The 22089-nt window shown below is 43.5% G+C and overlaps 1 protein-coding gene across 4 annotated transcripts in view; it reads right to left on the bottom strand.

Moving 5' to 3' along the window:
* DNMBP (dynamin binding protein) overlaps positions 1–22089 on the bottom strand; it is a 136514-nt gene that overhangs the window by 13145 nt on the left and 101280 nt on the right. For all 4 annotated transcript variants that reach the window (XM_035268764.3, XM_078346252.1, XM_035268765.3 and 1 more), the window contains 7 exons: positions 18796–18989; positions 17860–17959; positions 9934–10081; positions 8373–8390; positions 7711–7910; positions 5599–5729; positions 4396–4500 (listed from right to left, as the gene is read on the bottom strand). In XM_035268764.3, coding sequence (XP_035124655.2) covers positions 4396–4500; positions 5599–5729; positions 7711–7910; positions 8373–8390; positions 9934–10081; positions 17860–17959; positions 18796–18989 — 896 coding nt within the window. The remainder of the gene's footprint in view (positions 1–4395; positions 4501–5598; positions 5730–7710; positions 7911–8372; positions 8391–9933; positions 10082–17859; positions 17960–18795; positions 18990–22089) is intronic.

Consider the following 22089-nt stretch of genomic DNA (forward strand, 5'->3'; position numbering starts at 1 on the left):
CACCCAGAATAGCAGTCTGGGGAAAACGAGTTCCGTAATTTGAAATTTTCTCACTACTTTGGTATTTTAGATTTGAAATAAGCCTATTTTCATAAACTATGACTAATGGGGCACAGAGAAAAGTCTAAGACTTTTAATTATTAAAAAACTGGTGAGGGCTTTTATCATCTCTTTAGCATTCCCCTATGTCCTTAGTAGGGTTTCCTTTTTTTGCTTTTTTTGAGACGGAGTTTCACGCTTGTTGTCCAGGCTGGAGTGCAGTGGCATGATCCTGACTCACTGCACTCTATACCTCCTGGGTTCAAGTTATTCTCCTGCCTCAGCCTCCTGAGTAGCCGGGATTACAGGTGCCCACCACCACACTAACTTTTTGTATTTTTAGTAGAGACAGGGTTTTGATCTGTTGGGCAGGCTGGTCTCAAACTCCTGACCTCAGGTGATCTGTCCGCCTCTGCCTCCCAAAGTGCTGGGATTACAGGCGTGAGCCACCACACCCAGCCCCAATAGGGTTTCTTAATTTACCAAGAAGTAAATTATCAAATTAGAACCAAGACGATTCCTATAGTGTTAGGATAATAACCAATCACCTCTCCTTCTTCAAGTCTTGGTTCATGCTGTCACCGTCTCAAAGACAATTGCCCTGGTACTCTATTGATCATCATGATCTGGTTTCCCATCCGATTCTGGCATTCCCAGTATCTCTTGCTGTGCTGCTTCCTTTCTTTCTTTGTGAAAAATACCCCCTCATATGCACTAGAATTGACTAAGGCTTGCTTACTGTCCTGATCTCCCTCACCCACCCTCCTAGTGAAAATGCAAGCTCCATAAAAGCAGAGACTTTTGTCTGTTTTGTTTGCTGACTCCACTGTCACATAGTCAACTCCTTCTGATAGTGACAGTTTGAACCCCAGGTTGGTTTTCCTGGCTTTCTTTCGAGACCAGCCTCATCAACATGGTGAAACCCCATCTCTACAGTGCCAAGCTATAACCCAAACAGACTAAATACTACATTAGTCTATTTCAAGGGCAAACAAAGTCCCTAAGCAAAAACAATCCATGCCTCATACATTGGTTTGATAGTTTCTTTTTATAACGCTTTTAGACCTTTTGTCTTTAATATTTATATCTGTGTGCATATAAAGCCAGTGTTGTGTCAGTAAGCTAACCTAGGGAATGTTGCTAATTCCTCCAGAGTGGGAGATCTAATGTGAAACATGATGTCCTCTTGTTTTCTTTTAAAGGAATGCTGTAAAGTCCCCAAATATCAGCCCGTATGCCAACATAGTCAATGGTCCTCAGCTTATGTTCTTGCCAGTTTTCTTGTTGTCAGTCAATGTACCTAATTTTATTTGGCAGGCTTTTCATTTCGTGGCATGACAAAACTGTTCAACATTTTCTCTCAATTTCTGGCAGCAGTCAGAACCAAACTGATCCTTCCATCAGATGGCTCTCAACGTTACATGTATCCTAACCCAAAATGCTATCATCAGTCGTTGCTATGGAGGTGAGCCTTTTAAGGGTTGGGGGCTCTGGTATACAGTGCCACACTTCAGGAAACCTGGGGAGAAAATGGGCAGTAAAGGGGTATCAGAATGAGCAGGATATTATGGGAAAGTCCTATGAAGCAGCAAGACAAACATACTCAGTAGTCACCCCAATACTGTGTTTTGTTTTTTTATTTTTTTGAGATGGATTCTCACTCTCACCCAAGCTAGAGTGTAGTGCCATGATCTTGGCTCACTGCAACTTCCACCTGCTGGGTACAAGAGATTTTCCTGCCTTGGCCTTCCAAGTAGCTGGGATTACAGGTGTGTGCCACCACGCCTGGCTAATTTTTGTATTTTTAGTAGAGATGGGGTTTCAACATGTTGGCAAGGCTAGTGCTGAATTAGTAACCTCAAGTGTTCTGCCTGCCTCAGCCTCCCAAAGTGCTGGGATTACAGGCGTGAGCCACTGTGACTGGCCTACCTAATTACATTTTTAAAACACAAGGGAGGAAGTTTGCTATTTAAAATAGTGGAAATTACTCAATAAATGATAGACCACTGGGTAACTAGCTGGAAAATTAAAGTCGAATCCCTGCTTCAACCTGATTTACTAAAGTCCAGACAGAGAGCAAGGATTTAATCTTAAAACAATGGAATGATAAAAGTACTAAAACAGGAGATTTTTAAATGTTGGAATAGCAAAGTTTCTACATATCACACAAAACTAAGAGGTCATATAATGCACGTTTAAACTCTTTTCCATGGAGAACAAACTCCGAAGTCAACAGACTGAGGTCAGGGAAGGATACTGCAAACCATGTCAGAAAAAAGGACTATTTCCTCCAATAAATACAGAGATCCACAAACTGATAAAGATGCTAGAATACAGGTAAGTCACAGAAAAACATGATGTAAACATATGAAAATATCCTCAACTCCATTCATAATATAAGAAATGCCAATGTAAACTACACTGGAATCTTTTTTACCTCTCTTGCAGGCAAAGATAAAACCCACTGGTTTTGATAACGCCGAGTTAGCAAGCGATATTGCTTGTAGAACTTTTCACTTTTACAGCATCTATGACATTTAACAATAGTTGACAAGACTTATACTGCCATATGATTTGCCATTTGGGTCAGAAGTACACTGGCCTTCAGAGTCACACAGATCAGAAAATGATGTACCTACAAGGGTATTCCTTGTATGACTAGTTCTAATCCTTCATAACTACAAACGATTTAAATATCTGCTAATAGGGGATTAGTGAAATGTATTATGACATGTCCACAGAATGCTATACTATGCAATTATAAAGAACGACGGCCCTCTGCGTTTGGCTACAACATCATTTCTGAGATTTAATAAAGTGTGAAACCCAAGATGCTAGTTTATCTCCCACCTATACCCACACAATCTCTGATAGGAGGGAAGAACCTGGTGAGTGGTGACTGCCTCTACAGAAGATGACCAGGTGACAGGATAGGAGGAATAATTATTTTTACTTAGCCTTTTGGTACCTTCAAATTTTATACCAGTTAGTTTTAAAAAAAATATTTTTTAAAAGGTTAAGGATCCCGTTTACGGAAATTCCCCTATAAGATCAGATGTTCAGGCTGGACATGGTGGCTCATGCCTGTAATCCCAGCACTTTGGAAGGCCAGTTTAAGACCAGCCTGGGCAACATAGTAAGACCTCATCTCTGCTTAAAACAATTAGCCAGGGCCAGGTGCGGTGGCTCACACCTATAATCCCAGCACTTTGGGAGGCCAAGATGGGTGGATCACGAGGTCAAAAGATTGAGACCATCCTGGTCAACAGGGTGAAACCCCGTCTCTACTAAAAATACAAAAAATTAGCTGGGCATGGTGGCACGTGCCTGTAATCCCAGCTACTCAGGAGGCTGAGGCAGGAGAATTGCCTGAACCCAGGAGGCGGAGGTTGCGGTGAGCCGAGATCGCACCATCGCACTCCAGCCTGGGTAACAAAAGTGAAACTCTGTCTCAAAAAAAAAAAAAATTAGCCAGGTTTCCTTGACATGTACAGGTAAAAAGAAAAAAAATTAGCCAGGCATGGTGGGGTGCACCTGTGTTCCCAGCTATTCAGGAGGCTGAGGTGGGAGGATCACTTGGGCCCAGGAGTTGGAGGCTGCACTGAGCTACGATGGCACTACTGCACTCCAGTCTGGGTGAGAGAGAGAGAGAGAGAGAGAGACTCTGTCTCTAAAACAAAAAAGATCAGAGAGACAGAAATACTGAGTACACTCACAGCATCTTATATTAAATCAATAGAGAAATTAGAGACAAGAATAGAAAGCGTGCTGCTCCTGGTTCTCGCCTCATGGAGGAAACACTGCTTGAGGTGAGCAAAGGCCTAGGCTCACCTGATATCCCTGGCTTCTCTAGATCTCAAAGCTACTTATGGCTCTAATACCTTTAGAGGCCTTATAGCAACTGAATATTAATAAATTGGGAGCTGGAGTGATCAGAAAGCATACCTCATAGGAACATTCTCTTACTCCTATTCACTGCTTCTTCTTTCTCTTGTCTACGTTTCCTGTTTACAGCTTCCTAGCTTTTGTATTCAGTATTTGATTTTCAAACTGGTTTTGACAAAATGAACTGTAATAAGTAAACAAAAATAAATAAGGTGTGTGTGGGATGAAGGGTGATAAAGACCAAAAAGAGGGAGGAAAAAGTTGGGCCTCTGTGAAATGAATATGACAGTATTGACCTAAATGCTGTTAACTGTTAAATAACTTACTGGCATCTCAGCAAAAGTACGCAAGGCCATAATAGTGATTTGAGTCCAGATTACTCCACATTCATTAAACAGTATGCTCGGTGAGCAGGAAGGGAGACAGAATTACATCGTATATGCGTCTAACTAGAGTGATGTTGATGCTCACCCGGATGTGCTGGAGGTAGAGAGACAGATCTCGGATAAAAGACTTAATCAATCTTTCTTGCATTCGGAAGTTTTTTTCTGTTTCTTCAAATACTTCATCTTTTATCTGTTCAAAAATAAACAAATGCTGTTAGCAAATGTGGATGCTCCTTTGATCTATCTTATCGGCAAAAGTCGCTTTTTAAAAAAACGAAACAAAACGGAGTTTCACTATTGTCACCCAAGCTGGAGTGCAATGGCGCAATCTCAGCTCACTGCAACCTCCACCTCCTGGTTTAAGCGATTCTCCTGCCTCAGCCTCTGCTGAGATTACAGGTGTGCGCCACCACACCCAGCTAGAGACAGGGTTTCACCATGTTGGCCAGGCTAGTCTTGAACTCCTGACCTCATGTGATCCACCAACCTTAGCCTACCAAAGTGCTGGGATTATAGGTATGAGCCACTGAGCCCTGCCAAAAGTAGCTTTCTCAAACACCTGCATGTCATTTTAAAAGACTCCAAAATACACACAGGCCCTCCTTTAAACCTTCTTTGCAAGCCCTCTGCTCTGGCCAGGCTTCCCTCTTCACTTCAGCACTGCCATGTCTGCTGATCCTAGGACTGTCCTCCTGAGGGTCCCCTGCCTGGCAGGTCCTCTCCCTCCCTGTGGCATGCCTGCCCCCTTCCTATAAGGCTCAGGCCAATATGACTCTTGCTGTCACTGAACTCCTATTTTTCTAAAATACTACAGCATTTGGAGAACAAAGTATACTATTTTCTGGCTTATATTTTCCATTAATTGTACTTTGTATATATAGTACAGCAGAATGATGTCCGGAGACTTCTTCAGGTCAATTTTCAGCATTGTTGATAAACTGTTTTTCAACACACTCAATCTCACGTTTTCTTCTTTGTAACATCACGTATCCAGCTAGGTGATCTCTTAAATTCCTGCTTGCTGAGTAAGTCTACCACTGTAGTTCTGTCCTGCCAAGTCAATAAGCCCCTTAGAGATGGTGAAAACTACAATACTTATTATATGTCAACTGATCTGACCCTCTAATTTGCCTTTGTAACTGGCAGCTGTAGGGCCGTCTTCACCAGCTCGCAAAACCAGAGGACGTCCGAGGAAGGGAGCCACGCCAATTGACACCAGGCAGGCTATCTCATGGAGCCCTGAAAAGCTGTCAAAGATGTGCTAAGCCTTCCAGGGTGAGGATCTCACCTGAGGAGCAAAGCCAGTGAGATGCTTCAGGTGACTGCTAACTCGGTTGGATTTCTTGATGATGGAATGGATGTTCAGCTTGGAAATCTTCTCCATAAGGCTATCTTCATCACCCTTACGGTACTTGAGGACTAAGGAGTAAGTCAGAAAAGCACTTTTGTCAGCATGGACATACCACAAAATGAGCCACAAATGGAAGCTAGTGCTTGTCTTCAATGAACTTACAACAAAATATTAATCCAAATGATGATTTATGGACAGACATGATATCTGAAGCACAGTAGAGAGACAGGAAGAAAGTAGCAGACGGGTAAAAGAACTTCAGGAAATCTGAGTTCAATGCTTGGGTCTGTCATTTAATCAAGGTATGGCCTTAAATCAGTCATTTTACCTTGAGTCTCATTTACTCTTCAATAAAATGTGGAAAGCAATGTGGCCTTGTCTTACAAGGCCATCTTAAATGGTGTCATACACAAATAAGATACTGGTATCCAATGGTCTCCCATAGTAAAATGCTACACAGCAGTAATTTGATTAATTACCATGTTAAACATTAGGCCAGAAAAGCGTAGAGATAAAAGTAGAAAGGTAGCAAGGGGAAGACTGGGTGGCAGCAAAAAGGATAACTTGTAGAAGTTGGAGACTACATCTCATTAGGAGATAGGAACCAAGAGAAGGGTTGGATGATCAGAGAGCTTTAGAAGCCACAGTCTACATCCCTGCCTAATGAGGGTGACACCGTTGAAGTAGAAGGCAGAGAATGACTTTAGATAACTTTAAAGTGTGGAGAAGAATGGACAGACAAAAAGATTATACTGTATTATAGATATCTTGAGGATATGAATAATAAATCAGCTCAGCACAGTCACTGTGTTATATATACTCACTGAATGCTCAAGTTAGGGCCTCAAGAGACCTGATGAGTGCATTCAGTGTTATGAAGGAGGAGTGGGTGGGCAACTGACTGTGTTGGGAAGGAAAATGAAGGACTCAACCCAGAGAGGTCACTGGGCAGGGATGATAGGACCAGAAAGGTGAGCAGATTGGGGTTTTCTAAAAAGACAAGAAGTCCTAGCTTTAGTAGACGCTGTAGGACATCAATTAGACACATAGAGAAAACAAGTCTATGCGTGGACCCCAGAGTAGCTCCTTAAATGAGTTGAGGAGGAAATTGTCCCTGCTTGAATAAAATTTTCCATCACCCAGTCTCCACTGTCTTCTTATCTCTTGGGAAAGGTTCTTATTGCTATACATTTTATTACAGATGCCTTATTTCCAATATACCATAGTTGTACTCTCAGTATTACTTCTGCCTTTAATAAATACCACATTTTGGGCCAGGTGCAGTGGCTTGCACCTGTAATCACAGCACTTTGGGATGCCAAGGCAGGCGGATCATCTGAGGTTAGGAGTTCCACACCAGCCTGGCCAACATAGTGAAACCGTGTCTCTGCTAAAAATACAAAAATTAGCTGGGCATGGTGGCCCATGCCTGTAGTTCAAGCTACTCAGGAGGTTGAAGGAGGAGAAACGCTTGAACGTGGGAGGCAGAGGTTGCAGTGAGCTGAGATAGTGCCACTGCACTCCAGCCTGAGTGAAAGAATAAGATTCCACCTCAAAAAATAATATCACATTTCCAGCTGGGCACAGTGGCTCACACCTGTAATCCCAGCACTTTGGGAGGCCAAGGTGGGCAGATCACAAGATCAGAAGTTTGAGACCAGCCTGACCAACATAGTGAAACCCCGTCTCTACTAAAAATATAAAAAATTAACTAGGCGTGGTGGTTGGGTGCCTGTAATCTCAGCTACTTGGGAGGCTGAGGCAGGAGGAGGCAGGAGAATTGCTTGAACCTGGGAAGTGGAGGTTGCAGTGAGCCGTGATTGCACCACTGTACTCCAGCCTGGGCAACAGTGTAAGACTGTCTCAAAACAAACAAACAACCCAAAACACATTTCCCTCAAATTCTACCACCATTTCTTCATCACAGCCCTATTATACCCACCACCTGCCTTGTCCAACTCTAGTTGTTTTGATAAGAAATAAACTGTTTTAAGAAGAAAAACATTCTCAAAGGGCATTCCTCCTTTTCAGCAATTATGCTGTTCTTACCCAGATCCTTTCGCCGCTTATATTCATTAATGTTAACGTTGATTTCCTTGACCGCAAGGACTGCATTGGTTAAAGGCACTTTATCTGGGTGGGATTCTGGGGTGGAATTCAGCAACTCCATTAGCAACAGTGGGTAACGCATTACTCTCTGTACAGGTTTGATGAGGAAGGAGCCCAGGTTAATATAATTTGTGCATCCCCTGTAAGAGATGGAAAAAAGAGTTTAGCAAGCTATCAATAATATAGTGCCCAGCCTGGGCAACACAGTGAGACCCCCATCTTAAAAAAAAATTTTTTTTTAATATACACCTATGGGCAGGATTTGTTATTCCTAAATATAGCTCTCTGTTCTTTTACCCTACCTTCGAATTTCAGTCATTCAGTGTGTATTCATCTAACAAACACCAGGTACTGTTCTAGGTGCTGGGGATTTAGCAGTGATCCCAAAAGTCCCTGCCCTGGTAGGAGAAGATAGGCAATAAACAGATAAATGAAGTGTTCACTTGGGGATAACTGCTACAAAAAAAAAAAAAATACAGCAAGGTGAGTCTAATTCTATGTTTGTCTATAAAGGAAGAAAATAAAGGAAAGGAAGAAAATAAAGGATTAGGAAAAATCCACGTAAGAAATGAGCATATACATCAAACCACAATGGAACTTACCATTCGTTGTATAGGCTCCTATAAGGCGGTGGGCATGAAAAGAAAAGAGACAGTTATTAGAGAATCCTGAGTTTCACATTCTTCTCAGAACATAAATCATGTGAAACAAAAAGGAAATTATGAATATCTGTGGCAGCGTATTTAGTCTACTAAAAAATGTTAGTAAGCCTGTAACTTCCCTTTGATCTGCTTGTCCATGTAGTATATCTTTACACCTTGCTTCCGTAAGACCAGGACAATCTCACCTGATGTCAATACTACCTTGGCTGGGCACCTTGGCTCACACCTATAATCCCAGCACTTTGAGAGGCCGAGATGGGTGGATCACTTGAGGTCAGGAGTTCAAGACCAGACTGGCCAACAGGGCAAAACCCCATCTCCATTAAAAATATAAAAATTAGCCAGGCATGCTGGGTGTGGTGGCTCATGCCTGTAATTCTAGCACTCTGGGAGGCTGAGGCAGGCAGATCACAGGGTCAGGAGTTCGAGACCAGACTGGCCAACATGGCAAAACCTAATCTCCACTAAAAATACAAAATTTAGCCCAGCAGGCCGGGTGTGGTAGCTCACGTCTATAATCCTAGCACTTCGGGAGGCTGAGGCGGGTGGATCATGAAGTCAGAAGTTTGAGACCAGCCTGAATATGGTGAAACCCCATCTCTACTAAAAATATAAAAATTAGCCAGGTGTGGTGTCGCATGCCTGTAATCCCAACTACTCAGGAGGCTGAGGCAGGAGAATCATTTGAACCTGGGAGATGGAGGTTGCAGTGAGCCAAGATCACGCCACTGCACTTCAGCCTGGGCAACAGAGCAAGACTCTGTCTCAAAAAAATAATAATAAAATAAAAATTAGCTGGGAGCGGTGGCTCACGCCTATAATCCCAGCACTTTGGGAGGCTGAGGCGGGTGGATCACAAGGTCAAGAGATCGAGACCATCCTGGTCAACACGGTGAAACCCCGTCTCTACTAAAAATACAAAAAATTAGCTGGGCATGGTGGTACATGCCTGTAGTCCCAGCTACTCAGGAGGCTGAGGCAGGAGAATCACTTGAACCCATGAGGCAGAGGTTGTGGTGAGCCGAGATCATGCCATTGCACTCCAGTCTGGGAAACAACAGTGAAACTCTGTCTCAAAAAAAAAAAAAAATAAATAAATAAATGAATGAATAAAAATTAGCCAGGCATGGTGGCATACACCTATAATTCCAGCTATTTGGAGAATGCCATGCCAGGACAATCACTTGAACCAGGAAGGCAGAGGTTGCAGTGGCCAAAACTGTGCCACTGCATACTGGCCTGTGCGACAGAGCAAGACTCTGTCTCAAAACAAACAAACAAAAAAACCCATATTTAGTCTTCTCACCTATGCTCTTGTTCATCTGGACCAATTCTAACATAATACTCCATATATATAGATAAATGTGATTCACATGGACAAAAAAGCAGGAGACCACTTAAACGATATATATCATGGATATCTTATCAGGTCCAGGCACATACACAGGTATAACTTAGAACTAAAGAGCTGTGATGGAAGTTAAGTGGTCAAAACTCCTACTTCAGATCTGCCAAGGAGTCCTGAAGATGCTTCTGGATCTTCTCATCCTTCTCGTAGATTTCCAGCAGCGCAATGGCCTCATCATGATTCTGGCAGTAAACCTTGTATGTTCCCTCAAGCTCATCCCGGTGACCAAGAAACACAGGTCCTTTGGAATATACACAAACACACAGTGTTTTTAGTAACTTTCTTCTCAGTATCCTAAATGTAAGGTACACAGCTAAACTTTAGTACCAGCTAAATCATACCTATTACAAGAAATGATAGTAAGACAATCCATCAAATAGTAAGAAACGTCCATCTAACAGCTAGAAGTTATAATCATTTAAAGCAAAATTTAGAAAGCCGTATCATCCATGTATGTATTTATTTTTATTTTTTTGAGTCAGGGTCTCACTCTGTCACCCAGGCTGGGGTGCAGTGGCACAATCTCAGCCCACTGCTTGACCTCCCAGACTCAGGTGACTCGCCCATCTCAGCTACCTGGGGAGCTGGGACCACGAGTGCATGCCACCACGCCCCGCTAATTTTCTGTATTTTTGGTAGAGAGGGGATTTTGCTATGTTGCCCAGGCTCATGTATTTGTTTTAGAAAACACACACACACACACACACACACACACACACACACACACTCACACGAAACTGGCTTCTGAAACAGAGCCTCCAGTCCCTTTGCAGTCGGGCCAATTTGGGTATCTAAGAGCACTCTCCATGTAGGGATGTGATGAGAACCCCATAAGGACCCCTCACTTAATTTTTTTCCCTGAGACGGAGTCTCACTCTTGTCTCCCACGCTGGAGTGCAACGGCACATGTCAGTTCACTGCAACCTCCGCCTCCCCAGTTCAAGCACTTCTCATGCCTCAACCTCCCAAGTAGCTGGGACTACAGGCACACACCACCATGCCCAGCTAATTTTTGTATTTTTAGTAGAGATGGGGTTTCACCATGTTGATCAGGCTGGTTTTGAACTCCTAACCTCAAGTGATCTGCCCACCTTGGCCTCCCTAAGTGCTAGGATTATAGGTATGAGCCACTGTGCCTGGTCCCTCTCACTTTCTAATCTCCAGGAAAATTTACTGTGAAACTACAGCAGTTTCTAACATTTTTGTACATAAATAAGACTATGAATAAAGTTTATTACGTTAAAATATCTTTAATGATAAATCTCCTACTTATGAACTAGTAACCTATGTACTTTTTTCATATTTTGAGACAGAGTCTTGCTCTGCCATTCAGGCTGGAGTGCAATGGTTTGATCTTGGCTCAATACAACCTCTGTCTCACAGGTTCAATCAATTCTCCTGCCTCAGTCTCCGAAGTAGACTGGGATTACAAGCACCTGCCATCACACCTGGCTAATTTTTTGAATTTTTACAGAGACGGGGTTTTGTCATGTTGGCCAGGCTGGTCTCAAACTCCTGACCTCAGGTGATCCACCCACCTTACCTTCCCAAAGTGCTGGGATTACAGGCGTGAGCCACCACACTGGGCCTGTTTATTTATTTATTTAGAGATGGAGTTTTGCTCTCGTTGCCTAGGCTGGAGTAAAGTGGTGTAATCTCAGCTGACCACAACCTCCACCCTCCAGACTCAAGCGATTCTCCTGTCTCAGCCTCCTGAGTAGCTGGGATTACAGGCATGCACCACCATGCCTGACGAATTTTTGGATTTTTAGTAGAGATGGGGTTTCTCCATGTTGGTCAGGCTGGTCTCGAACTCCCGACCTCAGGTGATCCTCCCGCCTTAGCCTCCCAAAGTACTGGGATTTATAGGCATGAGCCACCATGCCCAGCCTATTTTTTATGTTTTTGAGGCAAGGTCTTACTCTGTTGCCTAGGTTACAGTGCAGTGACACGATCTTGGTTCACTGCAACCTTCACCTCCCATGCTCAAGTGATCCTCCCGCCTCTACCTCCTGAGCAGCTGGGACTACAGATGTGCGCTGCCATCCCTGGTTAATTTTTGTAATTTTAGTAGAGAAAGCGTTTTGCCATGTTGGCTGGGCTGGTCTCAAACTCCTGGGCTCAAGCAATTCACCTGCCTGGGCCTCCCAAAGTGCTGGGATTATAGGTGTGAGCACCAGCTTTATGTACTTCTTTATAAGGCATTAAATAACCAAATGTAGCACTGAGTCTAATAATCCCCATACGGTCATAGTCTAAGGAGTGACACATGCTGATAACATTGGCTGCTTCTGACTGAAGGTTACTGAAATTTCAAGATAATTGTAACAACCTAATGTGATAGGAACATATGACTTCTTTTGGTGACAAAGTCACAGCTACTACTGAAACTATGTGGTTTATTCCCTACATTCATACTTTAAATAAATGCTATATTTCAGTTAGAGATTAGTTAAAAACAAAAAAAAAGATGTCATTTTTCCCCCCTATCTCCAGAGCCAGTTAGGCACAGGGACAATTCCTAAGCAAATTTCCACAGAACTATTTCCCTCGGAGCTGTGGCCTAAATGTGTGCGTCCTTGGCTTACTATGATGGCTCTTCCTCTTGCCCTTCTTTCCTCCTCTCAGTGTATTTGGTTCTCCCTTCCTCAGCTTCATGTTCCACCAAAAAAGACCTCTCATCCTTGTTCCCCTCCCTCCAATATGACGCTACTTACTGCCTCCCTACAACCAACCACTCTTACCAGCTACCCCGGCACACACCCCTCCCTCAGGGAGCCTATCACTGCTTCTGTGGAGTCACCTCTGTTCTCTCGCTGTTGTGTCCCACAGAAGTCCCTGTTCTTGTGCAGAACCTAATTTTTTTCTTTTTTAAGACAAAGTCTCCCAGGTTGCCCAGGCTGGAGTGCAGAGGCACAATCTCGGCTCACTATACCCTCCACCTCCTGGGCTCAAATGATCCTCCCACCTCAGCCTCCTGAGTAGCTGGGACTAAAGGAGTACGCCAACATGCCTGGCCAATTTTTGCATTTTTGGTAGAACCGGTGTTTTGCCATGTTGGCCAGGCTGTCCTCAGACTCCTAGGCTCAAGTGATCTACCCGCCTCAGGCTTCTAAAGTGCTGGGATTATGGGCATTGAGTCACCACACCTGGCCAAAAAAGTTTCTATTTAAATTAATTTCCTTAATTATAGCTCCTTTCTATAAAAGAAACTTAATTTTTTTCATATCACCTCATACTGCCCTTTCTCACTGGAAGTGTCCCTACTTTAAAAAAAGAAACTGTTTTGAAACAAGGTCTCACTCTGTCCCCTTGACTGAGTGCAGTGCCATGATCCCTGCCCACTGTAGCCTCCAACACCTGGGCTCAAGCAATCCTCCTAGGCCTCAAGCAATCCCTCTGCCTCAGCCTCCCAAACTATTGAAATTACACTCACTGGGCCTGGCTCATACTCTTCTGCCTACTCCTGCAACCCACCAGTCACAGCAGTGGGAATGGGGCTGGTTCCTTTTTCATCTTCACTGTCACTTTTTTTTTTTTTTTTATTAAAGATGGGGTCTTGCTCTGTCACCCAAGCTGGAGTCCAGTGTCAAGAACACGGGGCTCACTGTAGCCTTGACCTCCTGGGTTCAAGCAACTCTCTGCCCTCAGTCCCCCAAGTAGCTGGAACTACAGGTGTGCCCCACCACACCCAGCTAATTTTTGTATTTTTTTGTAGAGATGGTGTTTTGCCTTATTAGTCAGGCTGGTCTCGAACTCTTGGGCTCAGCAATCCTCGCACCTTGGTCTCCCAAAGTGCTGGGATTATAGGTGTGAGCCACCATGCCTGGCCTTCACCACCACTTTGGAATCCCTAAGCCACCCATGTCTTCATGTGGTTTCACCATTCTACCTTAGTTTACCTTCTTTTCACAGCACTTTTCCCTACTTGCATTCTTGGAACCTTCACCATCCAGCCTGATGATTATTTATACTTCTCAGTTCTCTGATCTTCAAATTCCCCGATAGTGACTATTCCACATCAATTACAAACTAGCAAATCTAAACCTTAATTTCCTTCAAACTCTGGGTAATGAAATCTACTTAACAGGTCACGATAAGCACTTTTTTGACAAGACAGAATGGATTTTTTTTCCATAGAGACGTGGTTTTCCCATGTTGCCCAGGCTGGTCTAGAACTTCTGGGCTCACATGATCTGCCCACCTTGCCTCGGCCTCCCAAAGTGTTAAGATTACTGGCATGAGCCAACACACCTGGCTGATAAAATGGAATGGAAAAGAAAATATCAGAAAACACTGGACAGAAAAATTAGCTGGGTGTGGTGGCAGACACCTGTAGTCCCAGCTACTAGGGAGGCTGAGGTGGGAAATCGATTGAGCCCAGGAAGTGGAGGCTGCAGTGAGCTGTGATCATACCACTACACCCCAGCCTGGGCAACAGTGTGAGACTGTCTCAAAAAGAAAAACACTAGAGATGGTAAAACTGAGCACAGTCATACATAGAAACACAAATCCTGTATCATTATGGACAACATCTGTCTCCGTGGGACGTGTTTAAAATCACGTAAGGCCAGTCCTTTCCATCTATGACCACATACCCAGAGTCTCCTGGCACTGCTTGATCATCCTCTATCTCGGCCATCTGCCCTTTGCCCATGCCTCCACAAGGCTTTAACTTGCCCTTCACAGGCTTCTCGGAGCCTTCCCTCATTGGATGTTTCAGACCTCATTTGTCCTTTGTGAATCCCTGACTGAAGGCTTCTGCTAGAGCTAGGGCATGGTGCTCTCAGTCTTGGCTCCCTCAGGCCCCACCATCCACCGTCCCTCCTCAGGGAAGTTAGTACTTGGGCCCCCGTTTCAGGCTTTCAGCAGAGAGTTGTTTCCACCGCTTCTCGGTGTCTTCAACACATCGAAGCCTGCTACACTCCTTGTGTGACTTTGGATAAGAAGCGAAGAAGGAAAAATCAACACAGGTGCTATCTTATGGAGGTAGGATTATGGATATTTGCTTTCTTTTCCCAGTTTACTGTCATAAGTAAGGAATAGTACACTGTAAGAGACATATGCTAAGACTCTCATTTCAGGTTTGAATCAGACACAAGGGGAGAAGGTGCCTTGTGGGAGCTGGTTAACTCCAACCAGCTGGGAGCCCTAGGCATGATAACAGGTAATTAAAAAATAAGTAACCACTTAATTTATAATTAATTCATTTTAGACACCAGCCAACTTTATCTCATTTCTTTCATAATTCAAATAAATGACCCAGAGATACTTATTTCGAGTGCCTAATAAAATTGTATACATTGGTGTTTATGCTTCACCATCACACTAAAACTGGGTCACAGTGACTTCCTTCTGCTCAACTCAATGCATGTCCCCTTCCTCAACTTCCCTGACCTCTCTGGTTCCACTAAGGGCAAGAACCTCAGGCTCCAGTTTTTCTAACTGTTCCAGGAAGCACGAAAGACACAGCTGTATTCTGTATAGAGGCTAATGGCATTTGCCTGCATGACAGAAAGACTTGAGTTTGGATGCCAGCCACATCAATTACTAGCCATGTCACCTGGGCAAATTGCCTTCCCTCTAAGTGTCAGTTTCTCTCTATAAAATAGGATAAAGAGTACCTAAACCAGCTGCAGAGGGGGTCACACCTGTAATCTAGCAGTGTGGGAGGACTGTTTGAGCTCAGGAGTTCAAACAGCCTGGGCAGGACCTCATCTTTGCTAAAAATAAAAAGGCTAGTTGGGAGGATCACTTGAGCTTGGGAGGTTGAGGCTGCAGTGAGCCATGACCACGCCACTGCATTCTAACCTGGGTAGCAGAGCAAGACCCTGTCTTAAAAAGGTGTGTGGTGGCTCATGCCTATAATCACAGCATTTTGGGAGTCTGAGGAGGGAAGAGCACTTGAGGCCAGGAGTCCAAGACTAACCTGGACAACATAGTGAGACTACTCAGGGAGCTGAGATAAGAAGATTGCTTGACCTGGGTAATTGAGGCTGTAGTGAGCAATGTGAGACCCTGTCTAAAAAAGAAGGAACAATAGTACCTAAACCTCAGAGGGCTGTCTGTTGTAGAGAACTGAGATCCTATCTTATCTTGAGAGAGAAACACTCAGGAAACCTTAACCATGCTAATGCTACAACATCCCAGAGCTGTTTCCTCCTTCCCTTCAGGCCACAGAACCCTGATTTTGTTCCTGTGTCCATTTTTCTCCGAGGTGAGTCAGGTAAATACCATCTAGTGTAAGCCAGTGTCATGACCCCATTCCCCCTTTCTAGCCATCAGCTTAGCTGCATGCATGTCACCCACTTCTGGCCACTGATAAACAAGAAGATCTCTGATCAGAGAGCTCTGGAAAAGGTTTGCAAACTCTTAAGATGACACAGGGTCACTCCTTCCTTCTGCTGGATGTTGTGTATAGTGTTATGGCTGGAAATGGAGTAGCCTCTTGTAATTAGGATTCCAATAAAGCAGCAAAATGATAGGATGTCCCCTCCCACACTGTGCCAGGACTGGTCTGTATTACCCACAGAATATGACAGAAGGGATGCTGTGTCATTTCCAAGATCAAGTTATAGAAGACAGTGGTTCCTGTTTCAGGTATGCTTGCTCTTGCTTGCTCTCTCTCTCTCAGTCATTCTCTCTCTCTGTCTCAGGTCACTTTGGGTGACTCATGACTCATGCCATGTTATGAGGAAAGCCAAAGGAGAGGCTCACATGGCAAAAAACTGAGGCCTGAAGAGCGGAGTGACCTTTCTTGGAGGCAGATCCCTGAGCCCCAGATGATAGCGGCCTAGGCCAACAACTGATTCCAACCTCATGAGATCCGGGGCCAGAACCACCCAGAGGAGCCACCTCCAGATTCCTGGCCTACAGAAGCAGCAAAGTAATACATGTTTAATGTTTTCATCTGCCAAGTTTCGGTGCAATTGTTACAGAGCAATGGATAACCAGTAAGTTCCCTTGTTTAAAAGAACTAGATGAATGTTTTAAAAACATTTTTGACAATGTCCCACATAAATACATTTTAAATTATGACTCAATGTGAAATGAAAACAAAAGTTTTCAGAGCCGGGTGTGGTGGCTCACACCTGTAAACCCAACACTTTGGGAGGCCGAGGTGGGTGGATAACTTGAGCCCAGGAGTTTGAGACCAGCCTGGGCCACATGGCAAAACCCCATCTCTACAGAAAAAAATTACAAAGATTAGCTGGGCGTGATGGCATGTGCCCGTGGTCCTAGCTACATGGGAGACCAAGGTGGGAGGATGGCTCGAGGCTGGGAGGTTGAGGCTGCAGTGAGCTGAATTCATACCACTGCACTCCAGTCCAGCCTGGGCAAGAGTAAAAATCCTGTCTAAAAAAAAAAAAAAAAGTTTCAAAAATTGGTAAACTTATTACTTACAGTGCATTCTAATATTTTCTTTTTTTTTTTCTCCTTGAGACCAAGCCTTGCTCTGTCCCCCAGGCGGGAGCATACTAGCACATGGTGTGATTTCAGCTCACTGCAGCCTCAACCTCAACCTCCCAGGCACAAGTGATCCTGCTACACTGGTCTCCCAAGTAGCTGGGATTACAGGTACCCATGACCACACCCAGTTAATTTTTGTATTTTTAGTAGAGACAGGCTGGTCTCAAACTCCTGACCGCAGGTGATCCTCCTCCCACAGCCTCCCAAAGTGCTGGGATTACAGGTGTGAGCCATTGCAGCTGGCTGTATTCTGATATTTTCTATTTTATTGGAAAATAAGTTGATCTCATGACCCAGTAATGGGCTGCAACCATGAGTGTGAAAAACATCAGACTGTATGACATCCGAATCTTCTTCTATTGCTATCATCCTTATTACCTCAAAGTAGGCTGAGACAGAAGGAAAGCAGGGGACAAATAACCTCTTTAACTAAATACCTAAACCTGTATCTTCCTGGCGGCAAAGTCACTCAGTATCAAGGAGGCCCCTTCGCTCTGCCCATGAAGTTTTTTTAAAAAGCTGCTTCTGAAACAATGCAGGAGTTCATACCTACAGCATCGCTGATTTCCAGAGCAGCCAATAATTGCTTTGAGACCTTAATCACCATCTGCATATTTCCAAAAAGGCCCTCAAAATCAATGTTTGGTACCTGAGAGAAGGAAACACAACATAAAGATGCACGGAAATGAGATTAATGAAATTTCATTCACCTTAGGAACAGCTCAATGTCACTTTCTTTACTCACTTTTGCTAAGTTTCCAGAATAGAAACATCCAATGTTATCTTTAGTGTCATCCTTTGTCCTTGATCCAACTATTCTCTGCCACTCCCACCAGCACTTTAGTAAGTGACAGTGGAACCAATTTGGCTTAACAAATGCACTGGGATACAAATTCCCACCCAGCACCCAACATCCCGTGGCACTGCCTACCTACTACGGAAGGACTTGGGAGTGAATGCTTCAAGGGTGTAAACCCAAGCTCAGCCCGGGTGGTCAAGTTACAAGCAGTAAGGACTATAAACCCCAGGACACTGTTACCCTTTTCTTACTACCTCCAGCATCTAGAAAAGTCCCTAGCCTACTCACATGTTAGTCAGGGTTTCCTGGATAAACTGTATGAACAGGTACTAGAGCCACGTAACCCCTCCCTACCAGGCTTTGTTATCTCATCACTCAGCCTTCCAGCAGGGCCATGATTCAGAGTCCCTGGAACTGTTTTCAGGAGCCACAGAAACAGGAAGTGTCCTGGGAGTTACTGCAGTGTCCAGTAGATTAACAGTAGACTTGACAAGTGACAGGAAGCTGAAGGCTTAAGCTGATGACACACATATGATAAGGCCCTTTATTAAGAGCAGCAGCATTCACAGTCACAGTTTTTATTTCAAATCCAATAGATCTGTGGTGAAAGTTCCTATATCCTAATGCTTCTGACTGGAGGACCACATTGAAGGTCAAACTAACTCTAACTGCCTCCCAGTTCCCACCTGTGCCTGCTGCAGGGGTACCATGATCCGCTCAATACACATTTCCAGATCCCGAATGTAGTCTCTCTCTGTCTGAAGAAGTTCTTCTACCACCTTGGCTCTCTTCTCCAGCATCCTCTGCTCTGGGTTTTCAGTGGACACAGACCCAGAAGGGGCCACTAGTGATGAAGACTGGGAGGAGAGAAGCGTCATTTCTAGAAGGGAAAAGAGAACTGGTCAGCAGCTCTGGGGGAAAAGCAGGACCCTTCCACAGTCTGAGGGCAAACAGAACCAATTCCTTGAGAACCAGAGGTCTCACTATTGTCAACCCTCAGGAAATCTGATGGCACATGTTCGTTCTAAACAGGGACAGATGAAGCTGAGAAAGTCATCACTGTAGAGAGAACTCCAACCTGTGTAATACCATTTTGAGAATCTGTCCTAAAAAGAAGAAGCTAGCCCACTTTAAGTGAACAAAGCATGTCTACAAGCTCCTTAGAGGTTAGAGGGGTCTGGCCTTATCAAGACTTGCTTTCACTTAATCAGATAAAAAAAAAGCCTGGTTCCAGCCAGGCGCGGTGGCTCACGCCTATAATCCCAGCACTTTGGGAGGCTGAGGCGGGTGGATCATGAGGTCAAGAGATCGAGACCATCCTCCTGGTCAACAAGGTGGGATGGTCTAAATCTCTACTAAAAATACAAAAATTAGCTGGGCGTGGTGGTGCGCACCTGTAGTCTCAGCTACTCAGGAGGCTGAGGCAGGAGAATTGCTTGAACCCAGAATGCGGAGACTGCGGTGAGCCGAGATTGTGCCATTGCACTCCAGTCTGGGTAACAAGAGTGAAACTCCGTCTCAAAAAAAAAAAAAAAAAAAAAAAACAAACCTGGTCCATGATCACAGCACCAGAAATACCAAGCTGGAAGTTAAAATTTAGATGTAGCACATTAAACAGAATATTATGGGGAACGCAAAGTAATGCCAACTAAGGCTAAAATAAAAATAAGAAATTATCCATCTGAGATCTGGATAATTATAGCACCTATCATTTTCCAGTCACTGTAATGGTGGATTAACATTAGCATATAATGAAATAGGTAAAAAATTGTTGAGATATTTCCTATGAAAACCTTAACCAAAACGCACAAGAAAGTTTTGTTACTTCTACATTTGAAGTAGATACAAAGAAGTAGATACAAACTTACTATAAACATGAAATTCATCAATGGTATTTTCAAGTATAAGAATCTCTAAGAACTAAACAGCATGATTCTAAAAATTAAAACAAATATGTATCCTGTCATTAGCATTTACAATTATCTATTACTTAGATACATAGGATGAGAGTTATTTATAAACATATAACAGCATTTGTTCATCTAAAATGAACATTAAACATGATAATAAGCAATGGAAAAGAACTCAACAGTGAAACAATCAGTCTGCTGAGTTTCTATCAAATTCCTTAAGATCCAATTAAACAACCACAAATTTGGTACGTAAATACACTAGTAGGTCTGAGCACAATTACAGGAATATTTTAACCCAGATTTAAGAAGCAAAAACACAAGTGTTCAAACTACTTATGGAAAGTCTGACTCCACAGCAGATTTATTCTCCAAGAAAATCTCCCACACTGCTTTCTCTCAGAATTTAGGAATTCTGGGCTGGACGCAGTAGCTGACACCTGTGATCCCAGCACTTTGGGAGGCCAAGGCTGGTGGATGGATCACTTGAGGTCAGGAGTTGAAGACCAGCCTGGTCAACATGGGAACACCCATCTCTACTAAAAATACAAAAATGCTGGGCGTAGTCACACACACCTGTGATCCCAGCTACTTGGGAGGCTAAGGCATGAAAATCTCTTGGACCTAGGAGGTGGAGGTTGCAGTAAGCCTAGGTGACAGACAGAGACCCTATCTCCAAAAACAAAAACAAAAAGTGAGGAATTCCAGTGTTTAAGAGTGCAACCCAAATTCTGGTTTCTAGATGCCATTCTCCACTAAAAGAAGGCAGGGTTCTTTGGAGAAATGTTTAATTCCAGGGCTGGGGCAGAGAAGGTATAGCTGAGCTTGAACATGAGGCAGAAAGTGAAGAAGTACTCAACAACATGGTGGGGATGGGTCAAAGGGCACGGAAGCCAGCCTGAAGGGGGCTCCCACTGGCCAATCTGGCACAATTTAAGTATAAATGAAAAAGCACAGCAATGGATTATTCTGTTAAATGAGAATCTGTGAGTTCATATTGATAATTTATAAATATATAAGTACATAAATAAATGGGGGAGAAGAGAAAGCTTGCTCTTAAGGGATAATGTCAGTTGGTAAATAAGAGAAATGATGGAATCAGAAAATCACCATTTTAGGCCAAGCATGGTGGCTCATGCCTATAATCCCAGCACTCTGGGAGGTCAAGATGGGTATATCACTTGAGTTCAGGAGTTCAAGACCAGCCTGGGGAACATGGCAAAACCTCATCTCTACAAAAAAATACTAAAATTAGCAGGGCATGGCTGTTATGCCAGCTACTCAGGAGGCTGAGGTGGGAGAATGGCTTGAATCCAAGTGGCAGAGGTTGTAGTAAGCTGAGATTGTGCCACTGAACTCCAGGCTGGGTAAAAGACCTGTTGGGAGTTCAAGACCAGCCTGACCAACATGGAGAAACCCTTGTCTCTACTAAAAATACAAAATTAGCCGGGCATGGTGGCACATGCCTGTAATCCCAGTTACTCGACGGGCTGAGGCAGGAGAATCACTTGAACCCAGGAGGCAGAGGTTGCAGTGAGCCGAGATTGCACTATTTGCACTTCAGCCTGGGCAACAAGAGCAAAACAGTCTCAAAAAAACAAAAACCAAAAACAGCAACAACAACAACAAAAACAGAAAAATGTTAAATATCAGTGAATTTGTATAAAATGTATACTGGAGTTTCGTTGTACTAGTAAAATTTTCTGTATATTTGATATTATTCAAATAAAATTTAAAAGACACAATGGAAAAATGTCTTTCTTGAAACTTTTTGGAAATGAATGGCAAAACTTTAAGCATAACCCTCATTTCATCAGTGTTAAACTATGATTCTAAATTCATTGCGTTATGTGTAAAATTTATTTTTAATAGCCTTGTTTTAAATTGTTTTTGTGACTTCAGAGCAACAGATTCTCAGTCCCAAATATGGTCTCATTAGTGCCAATGTGAAAATAGAAACTCATTTTAAATACAAGACTAAAAAGCTCTGGAGAGGGAGAACATTTCCTAGCACATACCAGGTTCTTTACAGATTATATCCCAACTCATTTAAAACTCACATCAGAATTT

This window comes from Callithrix jacchus, chromosome 12 (assembly GCF_049354715.1).
Source record: "Callithrix jacchus isolate 240 chromosome 12, calJac240_pri, whole genome shotgun sequence".
NCBI classification, from domain to species: domain Eukaryota; kingdom Metazoa; phylum Chordata; class Mammalia; order Primates; family Cebidae; genus Callithrix; species Callithrix jacchus.